A 24,161-nucleotide genomic window follows, 5' to 3' on the forward strand; every position below is an offset into this window, starting at 1 on the left:
TTCTAATTCATAAGTGGTGTTCTACAATCTTGCCAGCTAGTAAGTTGTAAATGAAATAATTGTACAACAACCAATGCCAATGATGAGCTTTATTTGATAATTTCGAACCCCACCACCTGACGAAGGCTTTTGTGAGTCGAAACCGGTTGCTGGTTGGAGTCAATTCATGTGACTACTGGAGTCTACTCATATGTAATAAAGAACAGGACATTTTCTCAAACAAAGATTTTGTTTTATACTTCAAGAGAAGAACCAGTTGTTTCTACTTTATGTGATTGTTAGATGGGAGCCAGTAGGCTTTGTGGGCGACCCAGGCTAAACCAGATCATTCTGCCAATGTTAGCTCTTTGTGAAGAGGTCATTAGTCTCTCTGCCATGGTGCTGCTTCTGGCTTTTTTGAGTGCCTGGGTGGGGAATGGCGGTGGCATCTAGGGATGATTGGCCTCCAGAAGTGGTATTGGTTATCCAGGACTTATCCATGGATCTTATCAAAATCTATATTTTTGACCCCAAAATCTGCCCTTGATATACATACATTTGTTAACCTATACATGAGCATACATGGTAACAAGGGACTATATGTACATAATGTTTTAATTACAGTATGACACTCATATCATCTAGGGATACATTGCACACAAACCTTGATACCTGAAACTATGAATTAAATTCATCTCTATATTCTGGTTATACTTGGGTTGGAAGTATACCATAAAATTGCATTGAAGTTAGCACAAACTTTGCAAGGGGGGGGGGGCACAAAGGTATTTTTGAGAGCATTTGTAAGTGAAACCATGGATATTGAATCCACAGATAATTGTGTTGTATCTGTATTACACAAACCAAAGGGTAGTTTAAAGGACTTCCACATTTAATTATGTAGTCACTCACAAAGGGAGTATAAAGACCATTAATATTGTTCTATTTTTTGTCCTGCATTGTAAGGATAAATAACTCATGAATAATAATAGTTAAAATCAATGATACATGTGAGCCTCTTTGTTTAAAGTACTATGCACTCACCGCTTATTATGATGCAAAGAGTGGATGAATTACTGCCTTAATTTAAGGTATCATGAACAACACTGCTTTATTTTAAAATGAGTTTCTACTGACTTACAACCTCCTGATCAGTTTAAATCACCAGTCATTTATATTCTCTGAATTCCTAACAAATACTTTATTATGATTGTGAACAAATTAACACATTTCCCTAATGGAAGGAGAAACAGACATATCTTTTTGTTTTCTACACTTTGCCCTAACTCTCTGCTTGTCCACCTGTAAAAAAATCTTAATGGTGCTTGACTCAAGGGATAATGTGGTCCTTTTAACTGCAGGAAACAATGCGATCCTAAAATGAAGTCAGAATTACTATTGGTAGGAACTTGCAGGTGGAGATCAGGTTAAATAACCCAAAGTCCAGAGGCACATGGAAAAGTTCTCATACCTAATGACTCAGAACATCCAATGACTGATATTCTTAGAAGAATGGATTATGTTCTTACATCTGTTTTCTCCAAATTTAAGATAATTGGGAGGAACTCTTATTTGGGCCCTTTGTTGAAAGAACTATGAGGGAAAGTTAGGGAGGATTGCACACAAACCAACCTTTTGTACTGAAAGTGGTGTGTCTTGCACAAAATCCCATTTTCGTGCAAAAACAAATTGTTTTCTGCACAGAAAACAATCTTATCATTCAAAAGGTTGTGTTGTTCTCACATCCCACTACCACCACCTTCTTGGGTTTGACTCTTGTGTTGATGAGAATGCATTACATTCATTTCCTTTTTAAAAAAATGAAATTTTGTTTTTCTGTAAAGGCCTTTTGTTTTAGCAGAAAATTTCTTCTCCTGGAGGTTCCCAGAAGCAACATGCTCCCCCAGCCCACAACCTTTGTTTTTGGTAGTCTTGATGTCTCGGAGCCACAGATATGACAGAGGCCAAATGCATAGTTGAGCCTGTTATGATGCCATCTTAAACTCATATTTCCGCTTACACATTTTGTTTAATACACGTTGTTTGTTTGATGGCACCCCAGACTTTGCTGGATATCATATTCCATATGGAATTTTGTAAAATGGCAAAGATAAAATGGCTCTAAGGCCCCATCTCATATACTCCAATTCAAAGCAGTTAATCTGGATTTTTTGGCAGTGTAGATCCAGCCTAAGTATAACTTTCCTAGATAGCTATAGCACTTTGACCATTTTCATGTCTATGCCCCATAGAATCTTGGAATTTATGGTTTGGTAAAATACTTATAATTCTATGCTAGAAGGCTTTATATGCACATCTTCTTGCATGACAGTGCTACAACTTTCCAGCAGATAATTCTAAGGAACTACAGATTCTGGGATTCTATAAGGTTGGAACCATAATAGTTGAAGTGGAACAAACTACTGCACTAGTGTAGTGTAGAGGCATTAGCTGTCCGAATTTTCTGATATGATGATTCCTCAGCTATTTTAGTCTCATCTGGAATATAAATTTATATATTTATGAAAAAAGAGAGAGATGGTTACCTGTACTTTATTCATTTCCAGTTTCTTCTTCTCTGTGGTGGCCTTTTCAGCAGCTTTCTTCTGATGCTGAGGACCTTTACCAAAGAATGTGTAGTTTACGAAAGCATACTCCAGCAAGGCAAGGAACACAAACACAAAGCATCCCATTAGGTAGATGTCGATTGCCTTCACATAGGGGATCTTTGGCAGTGTCTCCCTGAGGTGAGTGCTGATAGTAGTCATCGTCAACACAGTGGTGATTCCTAGAAAGAAAGACAGAATAAATTGTGTGGGGAAATGCCTTTGCTAGACAGTTACCAAAACCCTATGTAACAATAGCAAACTAGCATCTGAGCATTAATACTTATGTTGCCACCACTTGAACACAAGAAGGAGCTATCAACTGGCTCAAGGGAAGGCAAAGCCTACACAAGAATAAACAATTTTCAGACAGCTGAAGAAGAGACAGCTTATAGTCTTAGCAGGAATGGAAAACGAATCACACAGAATTATGGACTGAGTTATCCACTTTTGCTTGGATTACAAGCCACCAGTGCCAATGAGGCCTAACGTGTTCAGTTGCTCTGAAAAGCTGAGTGATTGCTGAGAACACTTCACATAGCCACATTTTGAGACCTCATTCCATTTGCACATCACAAATACATTGGAAACATACTCCTACATCAACTAAGCAGCATGGCTGCCAATTCCTAAATTGTAAATAGCAGTACTGATTTGCATGGCACAACTATGAACACTTCTCATCTTCATCCTGTATGTTTTCTCCATTATGTACATTACTGAAACAGGAAAGGAAGCAGTCTTGTGCAAGTTGTGGTGCGAAACACAACATAAGTTGTTAGCCGAAATATAATAATCAGCTATGGGATATCTTCTAAACAGAGAAGGCCAAACAGGCAACGTGACTACCTAGCACAATATACTGTAGAGCAGTGGTTCTCAACCTGTGGGTCCCCAGGCGTTTTGGCCTACAAATCCCAGAAATCCCAGCTAGTTTACCAGCTGTTAGGATTTCTGGGAGTTGAAGGACAAAACATCTCGGGACCCACAGATTGAGAACCACTGCTGTAGAGGGTGTGCAGAATAGAGTGTTGGTCTAGGATTTGAGAGATCCAAATCTCTCCAACTCTCTACTGAGTCATTAAACTCACCTAGTGACCTTGGCTAAATCATTCTTTTTCAGCTTGTTTTATCTCACATCACTATTAAGTGGATAGATCAGGGAAGGATAGAGACATGTATGCTGCCTTGTTTTCAGTGGAGTTATTTATTTCGCATCAAAAGCATTGCATAAATTAGTATAAAACTGATAAAAATAGTAGGAACACAGGCAGCTAAATATCTTTTGACCAAAAATGGGCAACAGCAATGGCATTGTCTGTAGCCTCCAACAATTCTTCCTCTGTACATGAGGCAGGGCATAGTAGACAAGTATACTCGTGCAGAGTTGTCTGTTCTGCTCCACAGTCACACAAGGTGTGGGATTCTTTTAGGTAGTGCCCTTTTGCTAGGTTGTCTTTTGATCTGCCCACTCCACTTCTGAGTCTGTTCGGGGACTTCCAAGTTGTCCATTCTTGGTTTGCCCCTGGAGGAAGACCCTCATGGGGGGCCATCCGGTTGGGATTTCCTGGTTCAGCTGCCCAGAGGGATACCCTTGCTATTGCTGGGGGGATGCCAAGAGGAGTGGTAGTTCTCATAAAGCTTTTCCCTGATTTGAGTCTACTGGGAGGAGGCTGGTAGCCATGTAGTGGGTGGCTTTCACAGTGCTCAACCTTATTTCTCTCACATTTAGCATTCAGTGAAGTAAAGACAGGATATAAATGTAACTGTTTGATAAATATTTTAAAGTATTTTCATTCAATATCCACCATTCAATATCCAAAAATAAACTCATTTCTTTAAAACAATAAGTAGACTTTGGGGACACTTTCAATTTTCATGATCCTTGATTTTGGTCATTTTGGCACTCCATGCAGCCCCAAGAGGATTCCAGAAGCAGAATATTGGTTCTCCAATGACTATGTAATTCAGCCACACACAAAAAGTGCTAAAATGAAGGAATGGGGATCAAAGTCCACTTTGAATAAAAATTTATAGCTGTGGGTTTAATGTGAAATAAACCATGCTTTACAGTAACAAGGGCTGGACATTCATATGCACCAAGTGCGTAGAAATCTGTCATGACATAAATGTTTAGCGCATTAGTGTGTGCTCTTTAATAATGAAATTTAATGGAATGAAATAAACCTCTGTGTCTATTTTGCATTCCTATTTTTGAGTAGGAGAAATGTTTGATTGCTAGGTAAATTATGATAATAAAAATAATATGCCATGATCTTAGAAGACTCCCCTGAAAAACTTGCTTGCTTGTTATTTTCTTGAATATTCAATGACCTTCAATGCAGGTTGTTCCAAAGTATAAATAGGATGTTATAGAGAATTTGTGCTAATATTATTTATCTTGGTTAGCAGGAGGCAATCATTTTTCTTTCTTTCTTTCCCCCTAACACATAGAACAGATGCACATGATTACTGAGTAAAAAAGTAAGGTTTGAATAGTATAAAATAACTATCACTATGAAATTCAGTCTCTCAACTTCCAGAAGTCTTTGCTTAATAACAGTTGGAGACTAATCCTGCACTAGATGATCATCTCTAATAATATACTTCTTACTTGATGACCTAGCTACGGTGATCCAGGCTACGGTCATCTCAAGACTGGACTACTGTAACGCCCTCTACATTGGCCTTCCTCTGTCGGTGATCCGGAAGCTCAAGTTGGTACAAAATGCAGCTGCTCGGCTTCTTGTGGGAATTCCGATGAGATGCCACATAACACCAATCTTACTGCAGCTGCATTAGTTACCAATTGAGCACCGGATCACTTTCAAAGTGATGGTACTCACCTTGCATGGTCTGGGGCAGATGTACCTAAGGGACTGCTTCACCCCCTACCAACCCCAGAGATTCCTCCGTTCTGAGGACCAAGATCTATTGGAAATTCCCAGTGTCAAGACCTTGCATCTAACAGCAACGAGACGCAGAGCCTTTACAATAGTCGCACCATCGCTCTGGAACACTCTGCTACCTGAAGTCCGTGCCTTGCGGGACTTATCAGCTTTCCGCAGGGCATGTAAGACATACCTGTTTCGACAGGCTTTTAATGTTTGATATTGCTGTTTTAAATTGTTTTTAATTGTTTTTAAATTGTGTTAGATTTTAGCCATTCTTGTAAGCTGCTCCGAGCCCCTGGGGAGTGGTGGCATATAAGTTCAAATAATAAATAAATAAATAAATAAATAAATAAATAAATAAATAAAATAAGCAAGTACTGGACCAAGATAAAAGATAAGATACATACAGCTTTCCATTCCACTAGATAGGCTGGTACATTACTTCTGTATGAGGAATGGGATTTGCCCCTGAAATTAACTGGAGGGCAAGACACTGATTAAGGATATGCAGAATAAACTTTGGCCCTTTCTACACTGCCATTTAAAATCTAGATTATTTGCTTTGAACTGGATTATATGGCAGTGTAGATTCATATAATCAAATTAAAAGCAAATAATCTGGGATTTGGTCCTGGGGCATATGGCAGTGTAGATCCATTCTTTGTCTCCCTAAAGATGAGAAAGGCTAGTTTGCTCAGTTGGAACAACTGGGAACTGTCGCTACTGGCCTTCAAGCATCTGCCACTTGGATTTTCATACTTTGCCTAATGGGAAAGATCAAGGCTTGCTGGTTATGAACCATAGTAATATTATATTTCTGTTTCAAGGATTATTTTGGGGAGTGCACTGCTGGTGAAATCTGCTGGTGATATTTAAGTAGCAGCATAGTCCAGAGAAGAAATTACCTAGTGCAACTCGTGCAGCAGATGCATCATAGTTGATCCAGAAAGATACCCAGGATAGAATTGTAATCAGAGTAGAAGGCATGTAGGTTTGCAAAATGAAATAGCCGATATTTCTCTTGAGTCGAAAACTCAGTGATAGCCGAGGATACGCACCTGTAATAACAATAATATGTCATCAGCTGGGGACCCCTTCCCCCAGCACCAACCGCCACTCTGGGCCAGAGTGAAGAGAGAGGGGGCCAGGGGACAGTTCCACCTTGTCTCCTGTGCTATGCTAATAATATAATATAATATAATATAATATAATATAATATAATATTAATAATATTATAATGTAATGCAATATAATACTAATAATAACATTATATTATAATTATATATTTATATTACACTAGCTGTCCCCTGCTACGCATTGCTGTGGCCCACATGGGGGTTCTGTGTGGGAGGATTGGCCCAATTCTATCATTGGTGGGGTTCAGAATGCTCTGTGATTGTAGGTGAACTATAAATCCCAGCAACTATAACTCCCAAATGTCAAGATTCTATTTTCCCCAAACTTCACCAGTGTTCACATTTGGACATGTGGAGTAGAGTTTGGTCCAGATCCATCATTGTTTGAGTCCACAGTGATCTTTGGATGTAGGTGAACTGTAACTCCAAAACCAAAGGACACTGCCCACCAAACCCTTCTAGTATTTTCTGTTGGTCGTGGGAGAACTGTGTGCCAAGTTTGGTTAAATTCCATCGTTGGTGGGGTTCAGAATGCTCTTTGATTGTAGGTGAACTATAAATCCCAGCAACTACAACTCCCAAATGACAAAATCAAATTTTTGAGTGAAGGACATACATTGGGTTGTTAGGTGTCTTGTGTCCAAATTTGGTGTCAATTTGTCCAGTGGTTTTTGAGTTCTGTTAATCCCACAAACGAACATTACATTTTTATTTATATAGATGTAATATTACTAATAATATTACAATATAATGGTATAGTACAATATAGTAATATTTAAAACTGATATTACACTATGCTAATAACATAATATATTGTATGTATATATATATCTTGTAAGCCGCTCTGAGTCCCCTTCAAGGTGAGAAGGGTGGCATATAAATGTTGTAAATAAATAAATAAATAAATAAATAATAACAATAGCAATGATAGTTTTAATACAATATTGACACCAGAAGATGTCCTGGGAATTCGTCAGTGCTTACCTGTTGCAAACTCAACTCTTTTTGAGATCATCCTGTAATCCATAATTGAGAACTGAGGGAGTTCAATCTTACTAACTCCACTCACAGCAGATTCACCTCCATTCCAGTAGAACTCAATATCATCTGTTGTGTATCCATCTGCAATATGAACAATATTGATCAAAAACATTGGTTTCTTGGGCAAGTATTCCATGTTTTTTTAAAAAAATGCCAAGGAAATGAAACTACAACAAAAAGGCCAACATTAACATCTATACTCTATAAATTGTGGAAATTGGCAAAGTGCAGGACTGTCATGTTATACATCTACAAACCAAGTTTTGGGAAATAGTTGCTCGAGTACTGAAAAAAAGCATCTGGTGGCTTCATTACTTCAGGATGGAGAATCCAAGCAGGGTTCTATGGGAGCTACTCCTAGTTTTATGCGAGCTATCCAAGGTGCTGAACCTGTTTTAGGATTACAGCTCAGTACCTGGAACAGCTTCTGAAAAAAAGTTCATTAATTGTTTTAATGACCTCACAAACTCTCAGGATGCCTGCGATTGATGCAGGTGAAACATCCAGAGGGAACGCTTCTGGAACATGACTATACAGCCCAAAAAACTCACAGCAACCCAGTTCGTTTCTTCCAAAACCCAAGGATAAGCTCAAGGCCATTCCAAGGCCATCTTCTGCTAAACAGTGAAAGTTCCACCATCAGGAGCAATTCAGCAGCTTATTTTGATACTACTGATAAAGTGTACTCTATGATATCTGAAGGCGGTAGGTTAGTTTATATGTGCAGAACAAGCTGCTTGGAAAACACAGATTTTTCCTCTGACAGATAGGATGAGCCAAAGACCATTGCAATTGCCCTAACCAATAAACAGTAATTGCCTCACTGCCTAATGGCAGAGCAGGTTCTGGATGAAGTGAAGAAACATTTATTTATTTATTTATTTATTTATTTATTTATTTATTTACAGTATTTATATACCACTTTTCTCACCCCGGGGCAGGGGGGACAGGACTCAAAGCAGTTTACAAAAAATAATGGCAAAATTCAATGCCTAAACCTCGGGCTGGAGGTTTAGCACAGCTGGTAAATCACCAGCCATTATAGATCTATCAACCAAAAGGTTGCAAGATCAACGCCCTGGGTTGGCATGAGCTGCCGACTGTCAGCCTAGCTCATTGTTTACCTAAGCATTTCGAAAACAGCTTGAGCTGTGATTAGAGAAATTAGGTACCACTAAAAAGCGGGGAAGATGTTTTATGACGCCATAAAGAAGGAAGATCAGAAAGTGCTGGGTGACCAAAAGGAAGGAGGAAGGCCGGACAGCGCTTCATCAATCAGGATAAAGCAACAGTACCCCCTGGACTCGAGCCCAACCGTCCATGGCACCTCCTTCTGTTCTGTCTGTGTATTGTCTATACAAAGTGGCATTGAATGCTTGCCGTGTATGTGTGCTGTGATCCGCACTGAGTCCCCTTCGGAGTTAGAAGGACGGAATATAAATAAAGTGTTGTTGTTGTTGTTGTTGTTGTTACTACTACTACTACTACTACTACTACATACACAAACCAAATCAGAAATCAAACAGCATACGACTAAGCATAAAATACAATAGGACAAATTCACCATAAGATAATATGACATTTAAACATGAGGTATAAAAATTAAAAACACCTAATTAAAAACTAAAATAACATGAGCGAAACAAACAAAGAAAACCCTAACAGCAAGAAGCTGGGTCAGTATTTCAGCTCACCTTACAAAAAACAACAGTAATCTATCATGTCATCAATCATCACCGGCCATAAATATAGCCTCTCCTTACTGCTTTAGGAAGGTCCCAGAACTGAAATACTTGAAAAATTCGATCTGGTTAATGCCAGCAACAGTAATTAAAGGAACAATTGTCAACTGTGCTGCAAAATAAAGATTCCTCTGGCAAAATAGGATGTGAATTAGATTTCAGAGTAGCTGCAGGGGGCAGTCACTACTTGCAAGTTGGCTTTTACTTGCAGAATAAACCACTGACACCCTCTCCCTTCTCTGCAGGCTCCAATTTCTGATTTCGCTTATGCTTCACACCTGTTTTTCACTCATCTCACACGTGAATGTAGCCTTACTACAATTTGCAGCCTTGGAATTAGAAAGGAAGCTCCATGGTAACTCATTTTAGACAGTTGAAAAGAGGTGAAAGTAAGTCAGACTGAAAAATAAAAACTGGCTAGTCTGGACAATTGCTCTTTAAAGAGGAAGGTTTTAGTTTGGGTGAAGCTTTTTTCCCCAATGAGTTGGATGATATTTAACTGCATATTAATATGGATTTCAAGTGCTAAACCACCCATAAATATGTAGTGGGTCTGGAACAAATCCATCTGATTATAATTTATAAGGAACACTATTACAGTAGGCAGAGTGAGGCCATAGTTGTTGAGAGAAGTGCAGAGAGGTTGCAAAGTTTTGGTATAGTGATTTCCAACTTTTGGTTCTCTAGGTGTTTTGGACTTCAGTTCCCAGACTTCTTAACAGTTGGTCAAGCTGGCTGTGGCTTCTAGGAGGGCAAAAAGGTGGAAACCATGCTTTGGAAATCTGAGTTGAGTGTGCTGTGCAGCATGTCTAGCATCAGCTAAGATACTTTGCTGCCCAGAGGTACAGCAAAAGATATTCTAGTACAGCATGGACAAACTTCAGTCCTCTAGGTATTTTGGACTTTAACTCACACAATTCCTAACACCCTACCATCTGTTAGGAATTGTGGGAGTTGAAGTCCAAAACACCTGGAGGTTGAAAGCTTGCCCCTGCCTGTTCTAGTGTCACCAAAATGTGAACTTTCCAGTTGTTGGGCTGCAAATTCAAGTACTCCTTACCATTGATTATGTTGCGTAAGGATGTGGAAGTTGCAGTTGAACATCTGGAGGGCCACTTTTTACCCTCCTTAGATATAAGGAAAGGAAAAGGGAAGAGGAAAGGTGCCATTTTGCCCCTTGCCTTAAACAGTTATTGCTCTTGAGTCTGCCCTATCCTGAAGATAACTATGAGAATCACTCTTGTTCTAAGAGAGTGGGTGTGGGTTCATATATGTGTAGAAAACAATCACAATGGAGTAAAGCTGTGCTATGTTGAATTCTACCTTCAAATTACAATGACATTTACCAATGGCTTGATATAATCACACTGTTGATGTTCCACATCTACCACTTAACAGAAGATGAAGAACTGGGAAATATTACTGTGATAATAAGTCACATTTATAACACAAAATGGAAGAGAGCAAGGTCAACATAGGCTGCTATGGATAGCAGAGTCACATTTCATCATAATTTCACTTGTACAAAAGATATCACAAACTTCAAGACAAACCAGGCCCATTGAAGGCCACCTTAATGTAACATCCTACTGCTCATGAAAACAGACTGAACAGAACATAATTTAAATGAAACAGCCCTATGAGAGAACCACTCTCTTGCTTTTGTGGGTGATGCCTTGTTCAAACAATGACAAATCATGAATTAACATTGCACAAGTGAGCCTTCTATTGTCCCTCTGCAAGTCTCCCCTTCTAGTGTAGTTATAAGAATGTGACAAATGATCTTATCACATGGGGGACTTCCCCTCATGACATTTTTGTCAGCAAGCATGGTGAAATGTCAGGTGCAAGAGATGATTCTGGATGCTCCAATGTGGTGAAGCTTTCCTCATCACATGGGAGAAGTGTTGCCTGAGTGGTACAGAAGTGTGCTACAGAGTGGTACACAACACAGGCAGGCTCCCATGTTTGAAGGGAAGCACCACACAATGCTTCCACTGCAGTTGTGGAACCTGAAGTCCAGCAACAGAAGTCCAGCAACATAGTGGGATAGGCAACATGCCCATCCATCGCTGGATTGGTGGGGAAGCATCCTAGGATGCTTCCCAAGACCCGTGTGATGAAATGGAAAGAGCATTTGCACTCATTTTCAACAGTTTAGCTTTATGTCTGCATCCTAAATTGTGCTCAGCTGTAACTATGGCATAGCAAATAAGCCTGTTCCAGCAAACTAGAGATGTACTAGGATCTGTCAACAGTGTATTGCTTTTTGTGTGGCCCTCAGACTGGTTGGAATTTTCCTCTTCCTAAAAACATGTTTCCTTCTGTGACAGAGAGTGAGTGCATGGGACACAAGTAATTTCTGTAAGCCTGTCTGAATGATGGTTCTACCCTTAGAACCAAACTTGGATACAATATTCACACAGTTTAAGAAGGGAGCAAACACATCTGTTCTTTTTCTTATGAATTTGTGAAAAGAGGATTGGTTGACGAAAGTATATAAAATGAGGCCTCTTGTTAGGCTTGTTCTTGTAATGGTAACTTTAGTTTGGAGTCATAGGGACTGTGTTTGAGCTAGTTGTTGTATCTTTTGAGGCTTTAAAATGGTATCTGTCATGCAGGTCACAGTGAATGTATTAAATAAGAGTTTGGATTAAAGTGTTATGTGAAAATAGAGTTTCCATCACAGGGAAGAATGAATCATTTATCCAATGCTGCACTGAGTTCACAAGCAGACATAAAAGGTTTAGATGCATTTGTTGCTTAGACAGAATCGGTACTTCAAGCAGCTGTTCACACATTGGCAGAAAAAATGCATAAACTGTGCCAAGAGCCAATAATACAAGGGTGAATAAGTTACCAACAAACAATCTGTGCCTTTTTTCTAAAAATGTGAAACGTCAAGACTCACAATTTCCTCTGCCTGTGCGCAGAGATTCAATTCTGACCTGACTGAATAAAAAATTACCAAGAACTATCACAAAAGGCTGGCAGTTCAAGACATCTGGAAGCATTGCTGGTGGGGCATTGCCTCTATATTCATTTTGATTGTCAGAACTATAGAACGTGTGAAAAGTTTAGGTTTACAGTAATAGCTGGGGAAAACTCTGTAGATCATTGACATTAGAGGATGAAGTTGTAGTACTCATAGATTGATGGAAACAAGGCTTGCCCAACACATTTGGATTTGCTACTGTTGTGTGCCTTCAGGTCATTTCTGAATTATGTTGACCCTAAGGTGATCCTATCAAGGGGCTTTCTTGGTGAGATTTGTTCAGGCCTCTGCCTTCCTCAGAGAGGGTGACTTGCCCAAGATCACACAGTGGGTTACCATGGCCTAGTGAGGATTTGAACCCAGAGGTGCACCCCAATACTTATATCACTTGAGGTGAAAGATGAGATGGCATCTGATATACTGTATTGATTGGACTGATAATTGAATCCAATGTCACAAAAGTGGACCTTAGAGGCCACACACCTCTTTTGCATTACTGGTTTATATGGCAATGCCAATGGGGCAACAAATCTGCTCTGGGTTTTAGTCCAAACTTTAAAGGAGCTATCCAAAGTGCTGAATCTATTTGTGTTCATGTATTCAGGGTTTTTGGAATTTCCTTTAAAATTTGGACTAAAAACCCAGACACTCCATGATACTGGGCTCTGCAGAATCCACTGACTGAATTGACTATCTCTATTTGGCTAATAGGAGGGACAGCTCTGTGTGAAACCACACCAATAACAAAGCAACTCGGCTGTGCTTTTCTACCTTCAAACATATATTTTGGAGACCCATAGAACTTATCTTAGCACTTGATGACATGTTATTTCAATGCTTCTTGAATCTTTTTAATTAAAAAAAATCAGTATTTAATTCATGGCCTAAATCCTGTTAATCTTAAATTGAATAAAGTGGATTTGCCATTGTGATGACTGAATTGAATCAATAATTGATTCAATGGGTCTCCTCTAGTTGGAATTAGCTAGCACTCTCATACTGTGTCTACAACTGACATACTGGATTTCCTGAACCCATAAAGGAAATGCATACATTAATTTGGTTACAGGCATGTGTATATGTATGTTCCTTCAAGTCACCTGTCAACTTGTGGTGACCCCATGAAATTCATAGAGCTTTCTTAAGTGAGGACTATTCAGAGGTGGTTTTGCCAATTTTTTCCTCTGAAATATTTCTTATTGTACAGAACCTGATATTCATTGCTGGTCTACAATCCAAATACTAACCAGAGCTGATCCTTCTTAGCTCCCAAGATCAAACAGGACCCATTGTGATTCTATAGTTTGGCATGTCTCCAACCTAGGTATAGCCAGAATATAGGAGACACTCTTATTTATGGTTTTATTTATGGTTTCAGGTATCCACAGGGGTGGATACAGAAATTAAACTGTATTACTGACATCACTAAAGGCCACCTCCTGTGATATAACAAGGTGGTCATCCAACAGCACTATATTTAGATCCTGGATTAAAGAGAAATCACATTACCAGTATGCTTCCATGATTGCAACTTTCTTTTGTTAATTAAACAAACAGTTGTCAGTGGGAAAATATTTTGGAGGCTCAGAATCAGACAGGATATATGAGGGGCTGCTGATAAATCCTTGGCTTTACCCAGATAGAAACGAGATAGGAATATGAAACTTTACATTTATTCCACATACCCTCTACTGATATCAACACACTTCTTACATTGGTATTCCAAGTTCTGTAAGTCTTGCAAAAACAAGGATTTTGGTTGTGCCTCAAACCAGTCATCCATAGCAACCATGGCATCAGAAATGGTGTGAAATTGGTACCCTTGAGGTGTTTCTTCAGGTTTGTAAACAGATGATAGCCGGAGGGAGCTAGATCCGGTGAATAAGGTGGGCGGTCAACCAGCTGGAAGCCTAGCTCCACCAGTTTTGCCATGTTCGCTTGTGCAGTGTGAGTGGAGGCGTTGTCTTGCAGGAACAAGATTCCTTTGGACTGCTTGCCATGCCTTTTGGCCTTCAGAGCTGCCTTCAATTGGTCCAAAAGTTCAATGTAATGCCTTGCATTGATGATGGAACCATTTTGAAGGTAGTCCACTAGCAGCACACCCACCTTATCCCAGAACATAGACACCATCACCTTCATAGCTGATTTTTGCACCCTGAACTTCTTTGGACAAGGAGAACCACTGTGCCTCCACTCTTTTGACTGCTGCTTGGTTTCAGGGTTATACAAATAAATCCAGGTCTCATCCATAGTGACCAGTCGATCCAGGAAGTTTTTATCAGTCCAGAAACACTGACAAATGGACTGGGAAGTTTTCACTCGCATGTTTTTCTGATCTGTTGTCAAACATTTGGGGACCCACTTTGCAGATAGCTTCTTCATGTTCAAATGTTCATTGATAATGACACAAACATATTCATGAGATATTCCCATGATGTCTGCTATTTCTTTAGCTGAAATTCACCGATTCTCCAGTATGAGTTTGCGCACAGCATCGACAATCTCCGGAACCACAACCACTCTCGGTCGTCCAGGATGTGTCCTCATCATTAGTGTTAAAGTGGCCTGTTTTAAATTTGGCAACCCAGTTCTTAACTGTAGAATATGAAGGGCACTGATCCCTCAATGTCTGCGACATATCACCATGAATATCCTTCACAGACTTTCTTTACAGAAACAAGAATTTTATCCCTCCTCTGTTCTCATTTGCTGTGAATATCACCGTAGACTCCGCCATTTTGTTTTCCCACATGCCTAGATCACTGTTGCCATAAGCTACAAACACAAAATTTTGCAAACATATTTGAGACACATAGGGCTTTCATGTGATGTAACATTCTTTACCACAGAAACAAAAAAAAAACACAAAGCCAAAGGTTTATCAGCAGCCCCTCGTAATGGTGAATTCAAAGCCTTTCACTGCTCACTCCTGCTAAATCACATTGAATATGCTGAGATACACTGTATAGATAATTCAGGGATGCGAACCAAATGTGACTGTTGCTTTACTTAGCTTAATCAACAGTCTGGTGATGGGAAAAAAATAATTCTTAGTAGGAAGCTGAGGCAAGCTCTGGTAGCCCAAGCTACTATTTTAGTGTTTTTTCCCCCTCCATGCCCCCTGGAACATTTATTTTCAGACATTTGCAATGGCCTTTAGAAAAAAGCTTGAACCGCATGGCAAATGACTTCCCATGTGATAATCGCCAGCACGTGCAGCAATTAAAAGCCATCTCCATGTGGCAGCTGTACCTCATAAAATAGCCGCCTTCCGCTTGGTTGGCATTAGCACAAGAGGGCTTTGCTTACTGTGTGGATCTATAGGAAGCAGAAAAACAAGGCGGATGCAAGTGATGTGATCCTTCATGATTACTATGAGAAAAGAGGCTGTTGCCCTGCCTATGTGAAGGAGAAGAAAGTCACACCTGACTAGATACACACAGAAGGGCTTCTGTGTATTTGTGTAAGAAAAAAAAAACTGGGAGCAAAGCTTAGGAAAGTAGTTGTGAACAAGCCTCTTAAAATCTAAGGAAGCAAAGTGAACCAGTTGCTGACTTCATGTTTTTAATAAATCCGTTGTTTTTAAGTGAATGACAACATTTTTGATGTTTGCCTGAGCTGGCTGGGAGATTCATCCAGAAAAAAGGGTGCAGTTGACACACTTTACAGGAATGATTGCAGGAGGCAGGATACACAGAAAGTGGTGTCATGAGGAGCACAGACTGAAAGGTCTGTCACCATGAAGATAGCATTAATATTTCTGACATCTCCTCCTGTGTAGCCTACCCCTTATGAGAAATTTATTATGTATTTATTTAGAGTCCTTATACTCTGCCCCTCAGCCAAAAAGGTTCCCAGGGTTGCATACAGTAATTAATTTGACAGTTCACTGCCCCCAGGCTTACAATCAAACAAGACACAAAACATAAAGAAAGGGGAACATTAGATGCTGAGGCTAAGACATGACGGACCCCGGCTGCTCTTATTTCCCTCTGGGGCTGCAACAGTGGCAGCTGGAATGGAGGGAATGCCTCTCACTAGATGCTGTAGCTAAGGTATGATGGAATTGAGTCTGGATGCTCTTCTGTTCTCCAGAAGCGACAGCAGTGGCAATTGGAATGGTGTCTAATCAGATACTGATGTTAAAGTATGATAGAGTTGAGCTTGGACAATCTTCTGTCCTTCACAAGCTATAGCAGTGGCAGTTGGAAGAGGAATGGCTCTCATCAGATAGTGATGCTAAAGCATGGCAGAGTTGAGCTTGGCTGATCTACTGTTCTTCAAAAGCTACAGCAGTGGCAGTTTGGAATGGAGAGTGGCTCTCATCAGATACTAAAGTATGATGGAGCTGAACCTGGCTGATCTTCTGTCCTTCAGGGACTATGCCAGTGGTAGATAGAATGGAGAGTGATTCTCATCAGTTATAGTGATGTTAAAGTATGATGGAGTTGAGTCTGGCTTATCTTCAGTCCTTCACAAGGTACAGCAGTGGCAGCTTGGACTAGAGAGTGGCTTTCATCAGATACTGATGCTAAAGTATGATGGAGCTGAACCTGGCTGATCTTCTGTCCTTCAGTGACTATGACAGTGGTAGATGGAATGGAGAGTGATTCTCATCAGTTATAGTGATGTTAAAGTATGATGGAGTTGAGTCTGGCCTATCTTCTGTCCTTCACAAGCTACAGCAGTGGCAGTTGGAATAGGGATTGACTCTCCTCAGATATGCTGGTGTTAAAGTATGAAGGAGTTGAGTCTGGCCTACCTTCAGCAGTGGCAGTTTGGAATGGAGAGTGGCTCTCATCAGATACTGATGCTTAAGTATGATGGAGCTGAACCTGGCTGATCTTCTCTCCTTCAGGGACTATGACAGTGGCAGTTGGAATAGGGAGCGACTCTCCTCAGATATGCTGATGTTAAAGTATGATGGAGTTGAGTCTGGCCTATCTTCAGTCCTTCACAAGGTACAGCAGTGGCAGCTTGGAATGAAGAGTGGTTTTCATCAGATACTGATGCTAAAGTATGATGGAGCTGAACCTGGCTGATCTTCTGTCCTTCAGGGACTATGACAGTGGTAGATGAAATAGGGAGTGACTCAGATATGCTGATGTTAAAGTATGATGGAGTTGAGTCTGGACTATCTTCTGTCCTTTACAAGCTACAGCAGTGGCAGCTGGAATAGGGAGTGACTCTCATCAGGTACAGATCCTAAGGTATGATGGTGTTGAGCCCATCCAATCTTCTATCCTTGAGAGCTACAGCAGTGGCATTTGGAATGGAGGGTATGCCTCTTACCAGATGTCTTAAATGGCAATAAGACGTCTAATAAGAAAATAGCTAGTAATGCACCCCCCCTCTCCATTGCTGCCTTTTCTTTTGTAAAAACAAGATTGAGCATACTGTGGGTTTGGGCAGGGAGTTGCATTGATTCTTATTTGCCTCTTCAAACAGATCCCTGACTCTGTTCAAAGATTATTTATATATTTAAGATTATGCTCATTTCTGTGGAAAGAGGCAGACTGTTCCAGCACCATAAAAGCCTTAACGAGACATTTTCTATTCCTCCCACATTCTTTTATTTAAAGTGGAGGCCAATTTTATGGTGTCATCCACTGAATGCTCACACTGTGCTATTTAGTGTTTTTCATTTGGCAATTAGCATTCAACAATTGATGTTCTGCATTTGATTGTAACAGAAGATAGTTGATAATATTGTCAGAGATGACAAGGATACTAAAACAATTCTAAACAGAAGGGATAGCAGTTATGGTAAACAGAAAAATTAGATAATGCTTATTCAGAAACGTACAATTTGAAACCTACCGAATGGCACATATTCATATAGAGCCATGTATTATGATCTTGCCAGTTATCTGATAACTCTTCTCTTTACTGCCTTTTCTGGGAATTGTTATTTTTGTGATAAAAATTAAAATTGTCATTGTTGTTGTTTTTCCTTCGGTTGCTTCTGATTCTTTGTGATCTCATGGACCGGCCCACACCAGAGCTCCCTGTTGGCCATTACCACCCACAGCACCTTCAAAGTCAAGCCAGTCACTTCAAAGATACCATCCATCCATCTTGCCCTTGGTCGGCCCCTCTTCCTCTTCCTTCCATTTCCCCCAGCATCATTGCCTTCTCCAAGCTTTCCTGTCTTCTCACTATGTGGCCAAAGTCCTTCATCTTTGCCTCTAATATCTTTCCCTCCAGTGAGCAGCCAGGCATTATTTCCTGGAGTATTGACTGGTTTGATCTTGCGGTTCAAGGCACTCTCAGATTTTCCTCCAACACCACAGTTCAAAAGCATCTGTCTTCCTTCACTCATCCTTCACTCAGCCATCCTTATGGTCCAGCTCTCGCATCCATAGGTTACTACAGAGAATATCATCGCTTTAACTATGCAAATCTTCATTGCCTGTGTGATGTCTCTACTCTTCACTATTTTATCGAGATTGGTCATTGCTCTCCTCCCATCATACAAGGATCGAACGATTCCATCCTCACCCCAATTTTATCCACTTAAACATTGTGTAAAAGATAAGACAAGCTGAGAAATAGTAACTGACTGCTTCATCACCTTGAGGCTTTAATGCAGGCAGTACCACTATTCTGAAGTGAGCAGAATTCTGAGAAATGTAGTTTAGGGTGGGGCCTTTTGCATTCTCTGCCACAGGGGTCCTTGCCTTCCCAAACTACATTTTCTAGAATTCTGTTCATGCAAGAAGTACGGGGCTGCTCGCATTAAAGCCTTAATGTCATGAGGCAATTAGTTGTATATTGAAATTTGTGAATGAACGGGGATTTGGACTAGTTTTAATCAGTTATGGTCCAATGTCAACAACGTTGAACACAAGGAACCTACTGCGTTCCCATCAGACTTTCACTGGAATTATGAGTCCTAAGATCTTCAACTATTTCTTCTTTGTGGGGATCCAATGGTTTTACCATAAATAAGTTCAAATACCCTATATTACTGCAGGATGATTTAAATAATTGTCAGAAGAGCTATGCTCTCCTTCCACTACATGTTTCTTACACTAAAACTAAATGTGGACCAGTAGCCATGACATGTGGCTAAAACATCAATGTGCAACAGTAATGCTCAGAGTCTCTAAAATGAAGGGGCTACATCAGTGGGTAACCAAAGCAGTTCCACATGCATTCCTATCATCTTGATATGTCTGTTGCACATTTAATCTGCAAAGTAAAACACTAAAGAATAACACATAAGGTTAATTATACTTTGTTGCCTCCCTCGTAAAGTCAGAGTTTTAATTTCACTCTTCCGTATTCTATAATAAGCAACTGATAGCTATGAAAAGAATATAAACAACGTTTTTGAAACAACCGACTAAATACTTGAAAAGTCCTTTAGAAAATAACATCCACAAGGTATAAGTCCCAAATGATGCTGTTCTTCCTTGTTGCGGAGGTTGCTCATGGAGACAGAGTTTGTATCTTCACTCTTCCAAAAGTGACCACTATCCACTATTCATTGGGATCAATGTCCAATGCGCACCCGCCCCCATGTGCATCGGGCACCAATGTGTATTGGGCATGCTTGCTATTGTCCCAATATGTATTAACACAGTTCATTAACAAGTGTTTGTTTGTTTTTTTAGCACTCTTGCCACTTAACGAAGTATATGTACAAATACACTGAGCAAAAGGTGATATAGGGTTCTGGTGCTCATCTATAATGTATTTATTTTCATCCTGCCCTAATCATGGTAAATAATATAGAGCCAGTTGCAACTGTATGGTAGATACGGATATAACTGATTATGGAAAAGTCTTTCATGAACAGTAATTGTTTTAGAAGCAGCTTGATAGTAGGAATGTCTATTTATGGCCCAATGTTAAAGATATGTTTAAAAGACAGATGACATTTGCAGTTTTTTGGAAATAGGTTAATAGTAGATCTAGCCTAAAACATATACCATAACCTTTAGGAAATATCTCAAGGAAAGCAAGTGATAATATAAGCAAATTGGTTAGGGCTCATTGTATGCTACATCTGTACTTTGCTGTATTCTTCTTCCATGGTGCATTTGGTTTCAGAGCACATTTGCTTATATTAGCCATACATACTCAGTCCCTAGGCCGTTAGAAGTACTCTGTTTTGCATTTTATCCACTGCCCTGGCCCTATGGTTTGCTATTTGCACTACCCCTGCCCAGCCCTTATATAGCTTGGCCAGGTCCATCTTGGAAATCCGGTTATTGGTTTATGTTGAATATAGTCTGATAGGAGCTCCAGTTGCACTCTGCTCTATATTGTCATGTTTAGTGTGTTTTTATTTTGGTTGTTGTATTTTATAATGCTCCTATTTTAATTTGTTTTTATTGCTTTGCTTTTATGTTTTTATGGACATTAGTAAGCCGCCCCAAGTCCCTTTGTGGAGATGGTAGCGGGGTATAAAAAAAGTTGTTGTTGTTGTTATTGTTGTTGTTGTTGTTATTATTATTATTATTAGTAGTAGTAGTAGTACTTTTACATATGGCATGGAAAACAGGAAGACAACTTACAGCTTTCAATTTCCAGCGTGCAGTTCTGTTCATCCAGAGGGTACCTACGTAAATCCATCATACAGGCAGCTGTGGTTGTGATCCTGAAAAATCAAAGGGAAGAGAAAGGTTATAACAAAGTGGCAAGGATATATGGGCATACAGCTCCAGTTAAACACTTACCACTAGAGGAAAAAACATGTTTTGAAAAATGTGACATGACTTTTTGGAGATAACAAAGCATTTCCTCATTTGGCACCACTATAGTTCTTATAATTTCAAGACCTGACCATGCTGGTTTGGACTGATGATAGCTTAGTATACTCAACACCTTAACTTTCAAATACTTGACCTCTCATACATTTCCTACAACACCCTGGTGCCTTTATGTAAATGTTACTTTTTGGACTACAGTTGTGCAGGCCAAATGAGATTATGACCCCTTACTACAATAATTGTTTCTTCAATGTGAAATATATGTTTGTCCTAGAACAAGATCTTTCTCAACTACATATCTTGCATTTAGGATAGAATTGCCAAGATCTTTTGTATGAAAAATTCCGATATGGCTCCGGGACACAACATGTTGCTGCAAAATCACCCCTGTGGTTGATGGAGAGTAGAGGGGATCAGACAAATGTCTGGCTGTGTTCCCATAGTAAGATTCACGCTCAAAACATCTTCCAGTGAGTTCTTCTAGAGGTCTCAGTTGGGAACATATCACAAGACGCTTCCTCGCCACCAATGCAAGGTGAGTTGCATTTTCAGTTGCTCTGACAGAGCTACCTGCATTTTTTTTTGCCTGTTCCTCCATCTGATGGTGAAAGGGCAACATGTGTTGCAACACTTCCCCCCATCTAATGGGGATAGAGAGCCTTGTCCCATTTCCCCATCTGCTGGGGGAAGGGTACATGGCATGCCATGAGGTGCTCCATGCCTCTGACATTTCTCTGGCAATTGCTGGCAAAATGGTTCAGGGGGAGGGATGTCATAGAATCATAGAATCAAAGAGTTGGAAGAGACCTCATGGGCCATCCAGTCCAACCCCCTGCCAAGAAGCAGGAATGTTGCATTCAAATCATCCCTGACAGATGGCCATCCAGCCTCTGTTTAAAAGCTTCCAAAGAAGGAGCCTCCACCACACTCCGGGGCAGAGAGTTCCACTGCTGAACGGCTCTCACAGTCAGGAAGTTCTTCCTCATATTCAGATGGAATCCCCTTTCTTGTAGTTTGAAGCCATTGTTTCGCATCCTAGTCTCCAGGGAAGCAGAAAACAAGCTTGCACCCTTCTCCCTGTGGCTTCCTCTCACATATTTATACATGGCTATCATATTTCCTCTCAGCCTTCTCTTCTTCAGCCTAAACATGCCCAGCAACATGTCTGATGAAGTCCTTTGTCAACTGTTTCCTCCTCTGTCAAATCCACATGCTGTCTCTGTCAAAGCCAAACCCTAACTGTCTCAACTCAAAACCTTGCCTTCATTACTGTACTTTTTATTTTAAAACTAATTTTGAAATCAGTTTACTGTATGCAATACAGTATGTATTGTTTATATGTAATGGCATCGAATTGTGCTGGATGTAAGCTGCCCAGAGCTCACCCTCCCCCAGGGGTTGAGAAGGGCAGGGTACAAATGTTTGAAATAAATAATAATAAATAATTGTCTGGCTCTCTCAGAGAGATATCTCTATTTTTGTAACATACTGTCCATCAGCAGTTCCCATTTATGGCACTCAGTGCTGCCCTCAGCTATTTCTCGCAGTGCTCCCTTCACGCTATCATTAGGCAAAAGGGTTCCAAATGTTTAGTTATTTAATTTTCTATTATTGCATTTTCTCTGCTAGAAATGAGGAGAAACATTGCTAGATTTTCCTGCCTAATGTCCTTGCACTTTGATATTAGACACTTGAGTTGGAGACAAGGTATCTTTAACTGCACTGTTGCATGCAGTAAGATTTCTTCATTTTTGTATTATGACTTGACCATAAAGGCCATTTAATGAGTTCATGTCAGAAGCAAGCATAGTGTTAGCATATCAGGACAATTCCAGGTCCTGACATTTCAGGGCTAAAATCTGATGTCATAGGAGGTGTGCTGTGTTTATGCTACAAAGTTAGTTTTACTAGAGGCAGTTGCTGGCAGGCCCGTAGCCAGGATTTCGATTGGGGGGGGGGGAGTTTTTTTCAGGGGAGGTTCAGGGGGGCTGAGTTTCGGGGGGGGGGGGGCTGAGTCTGAGTGAAAGAGGGTCTACCCTAGCAAACCTTTTTTATCATTACCCCAATACCCCCATGCATATGGGATATATTGAGTATGGTGATCAGGTCATGATATGAATAAACATAACAGTTTAAATAATGAACCAGTAAGGCCTTTTCGCGAACCACCATGAGAATTTCGGGGGGGGGGGGGGCTGAAGCCCCAGGCTACATGCCTGGTTCCTGGTAATGGCAAAGAGTATAGAATTCAAATACAAAATTGCAAAGTCTAACTAATGAGGAAAACATGGAAGTACATACTTTTTGCCCTGAAAAATAGAAAAAAATGGAACCTGTAGGCAAGGCTCAAACTAGGGATTTCCTGATTTGAAGCTCAGTTTCCTGTTGGGTTACAGTTTGTGCATTCTCATACTACCGTTCTAAATGTTCTTGCTCTCATGTTCTTGGTGGTGGGGACTATAACTTCCAGAATCCTTCAGTCAGTGAGATTGTAATCCAAAGAAAACCATTTCCAACTCCATTTGATTTTATAGTTCAAGGCAGGGTGTGGGTGAAAGCAAGGTCGCTGTAGCGGCTTCTGCTTGGATTAGACAGTTTTTGCCAACCTGATCATTAGCTAGAATGAGACAGACTGCCTCAGGCATCAGCCTTGGGATGTAATGATAAAGGTTGCAAAATGTTACCGATGTAATGCATTAATTATGAAATTTTATTACTTGAGAATGAGAAAAACTCTTGTGGGATTTTTCGCCTTGGGTTCTGAAAGGAACATGTTGGCTTTGGTAACGGGTACCTTGATTTATGATTGGGGAGAATGTATTTCAGCCTAGGCTTGGGTTGTTCTTCTTTCTTTGAAAATATTATTTTCTTTGTTATTCTCATCTTTTCCAACAATATGGAATGCTTAAAAAAGAATTTTTACTGCAGTCCTGGCAGGTCGTTATTCAGGCAATTAATTGCACACTGCACAGTCTGAATGTGGATTCCTTATTACTAATTTATATGGAGTGCCAATGGTTCACGAATCCATCTGTGATTTTGACTCTG

General features: G+C 40.1%; 1 protein-coding gene across 3 annotated transcripts in view; it reads right to left on the reverse strand.

Annotated features, from left to right (window-relative positions):
• The window catches only part of GABRB1 (gamma-aminobutyric acid type A receptor subunit beta1), a 293,072-nt gene that overhangs the window by 153,134 nt on the left and 115,777 nt on the right, over nucleotides 1-24,161 (reverse strand). For all 3 annotated transcript variants that reach the window (XR_010910015.1, XR_010910014.1, XM_060778482.2), the window contains exons 5-8: nucleotides 20,919-21,001; nucleotides 7,600-7,737; nucleotides 6,385-6,537; nucleotides 2,526-2,767 (exon numbers count right to left, since the gene is read on the reverse strand). Coding sequence is in view for 1 of the 3 variants with exons in the window: in XM_060778482.2 (XP_060634465.1) it covers nucleotides 2,526-2,767; nucleotides 6,385-6,537; nucleotides 7,600-7,737; nucleotides 20,919-21,001 (616 nt within the window). In the remaining 2 variants the exon portion in view is untranslated. The remainder of the gene's footprint in view (nucleotides 1-2,525; nucleotides 2,768-6,384; nucleotides 6,538-7,599; nucleotides 7,738-20,918; nucleotides 21,002-24,161) is intronic.

The sequence above is a fragment of the Anolis sagrei genome, chromosome 5, assembly GCF_037176765.1.
Source record: "Anolis sagrei isolate rAnoSag1 chromosome 5, rAnoSag1.mat, whole genome shotgun sequence".
NCBI lineage: Eukaryota > Metazoa > Chordata > Lepidosauria > Squamata > Dactyloidae > Anolis > Anolis sagrei.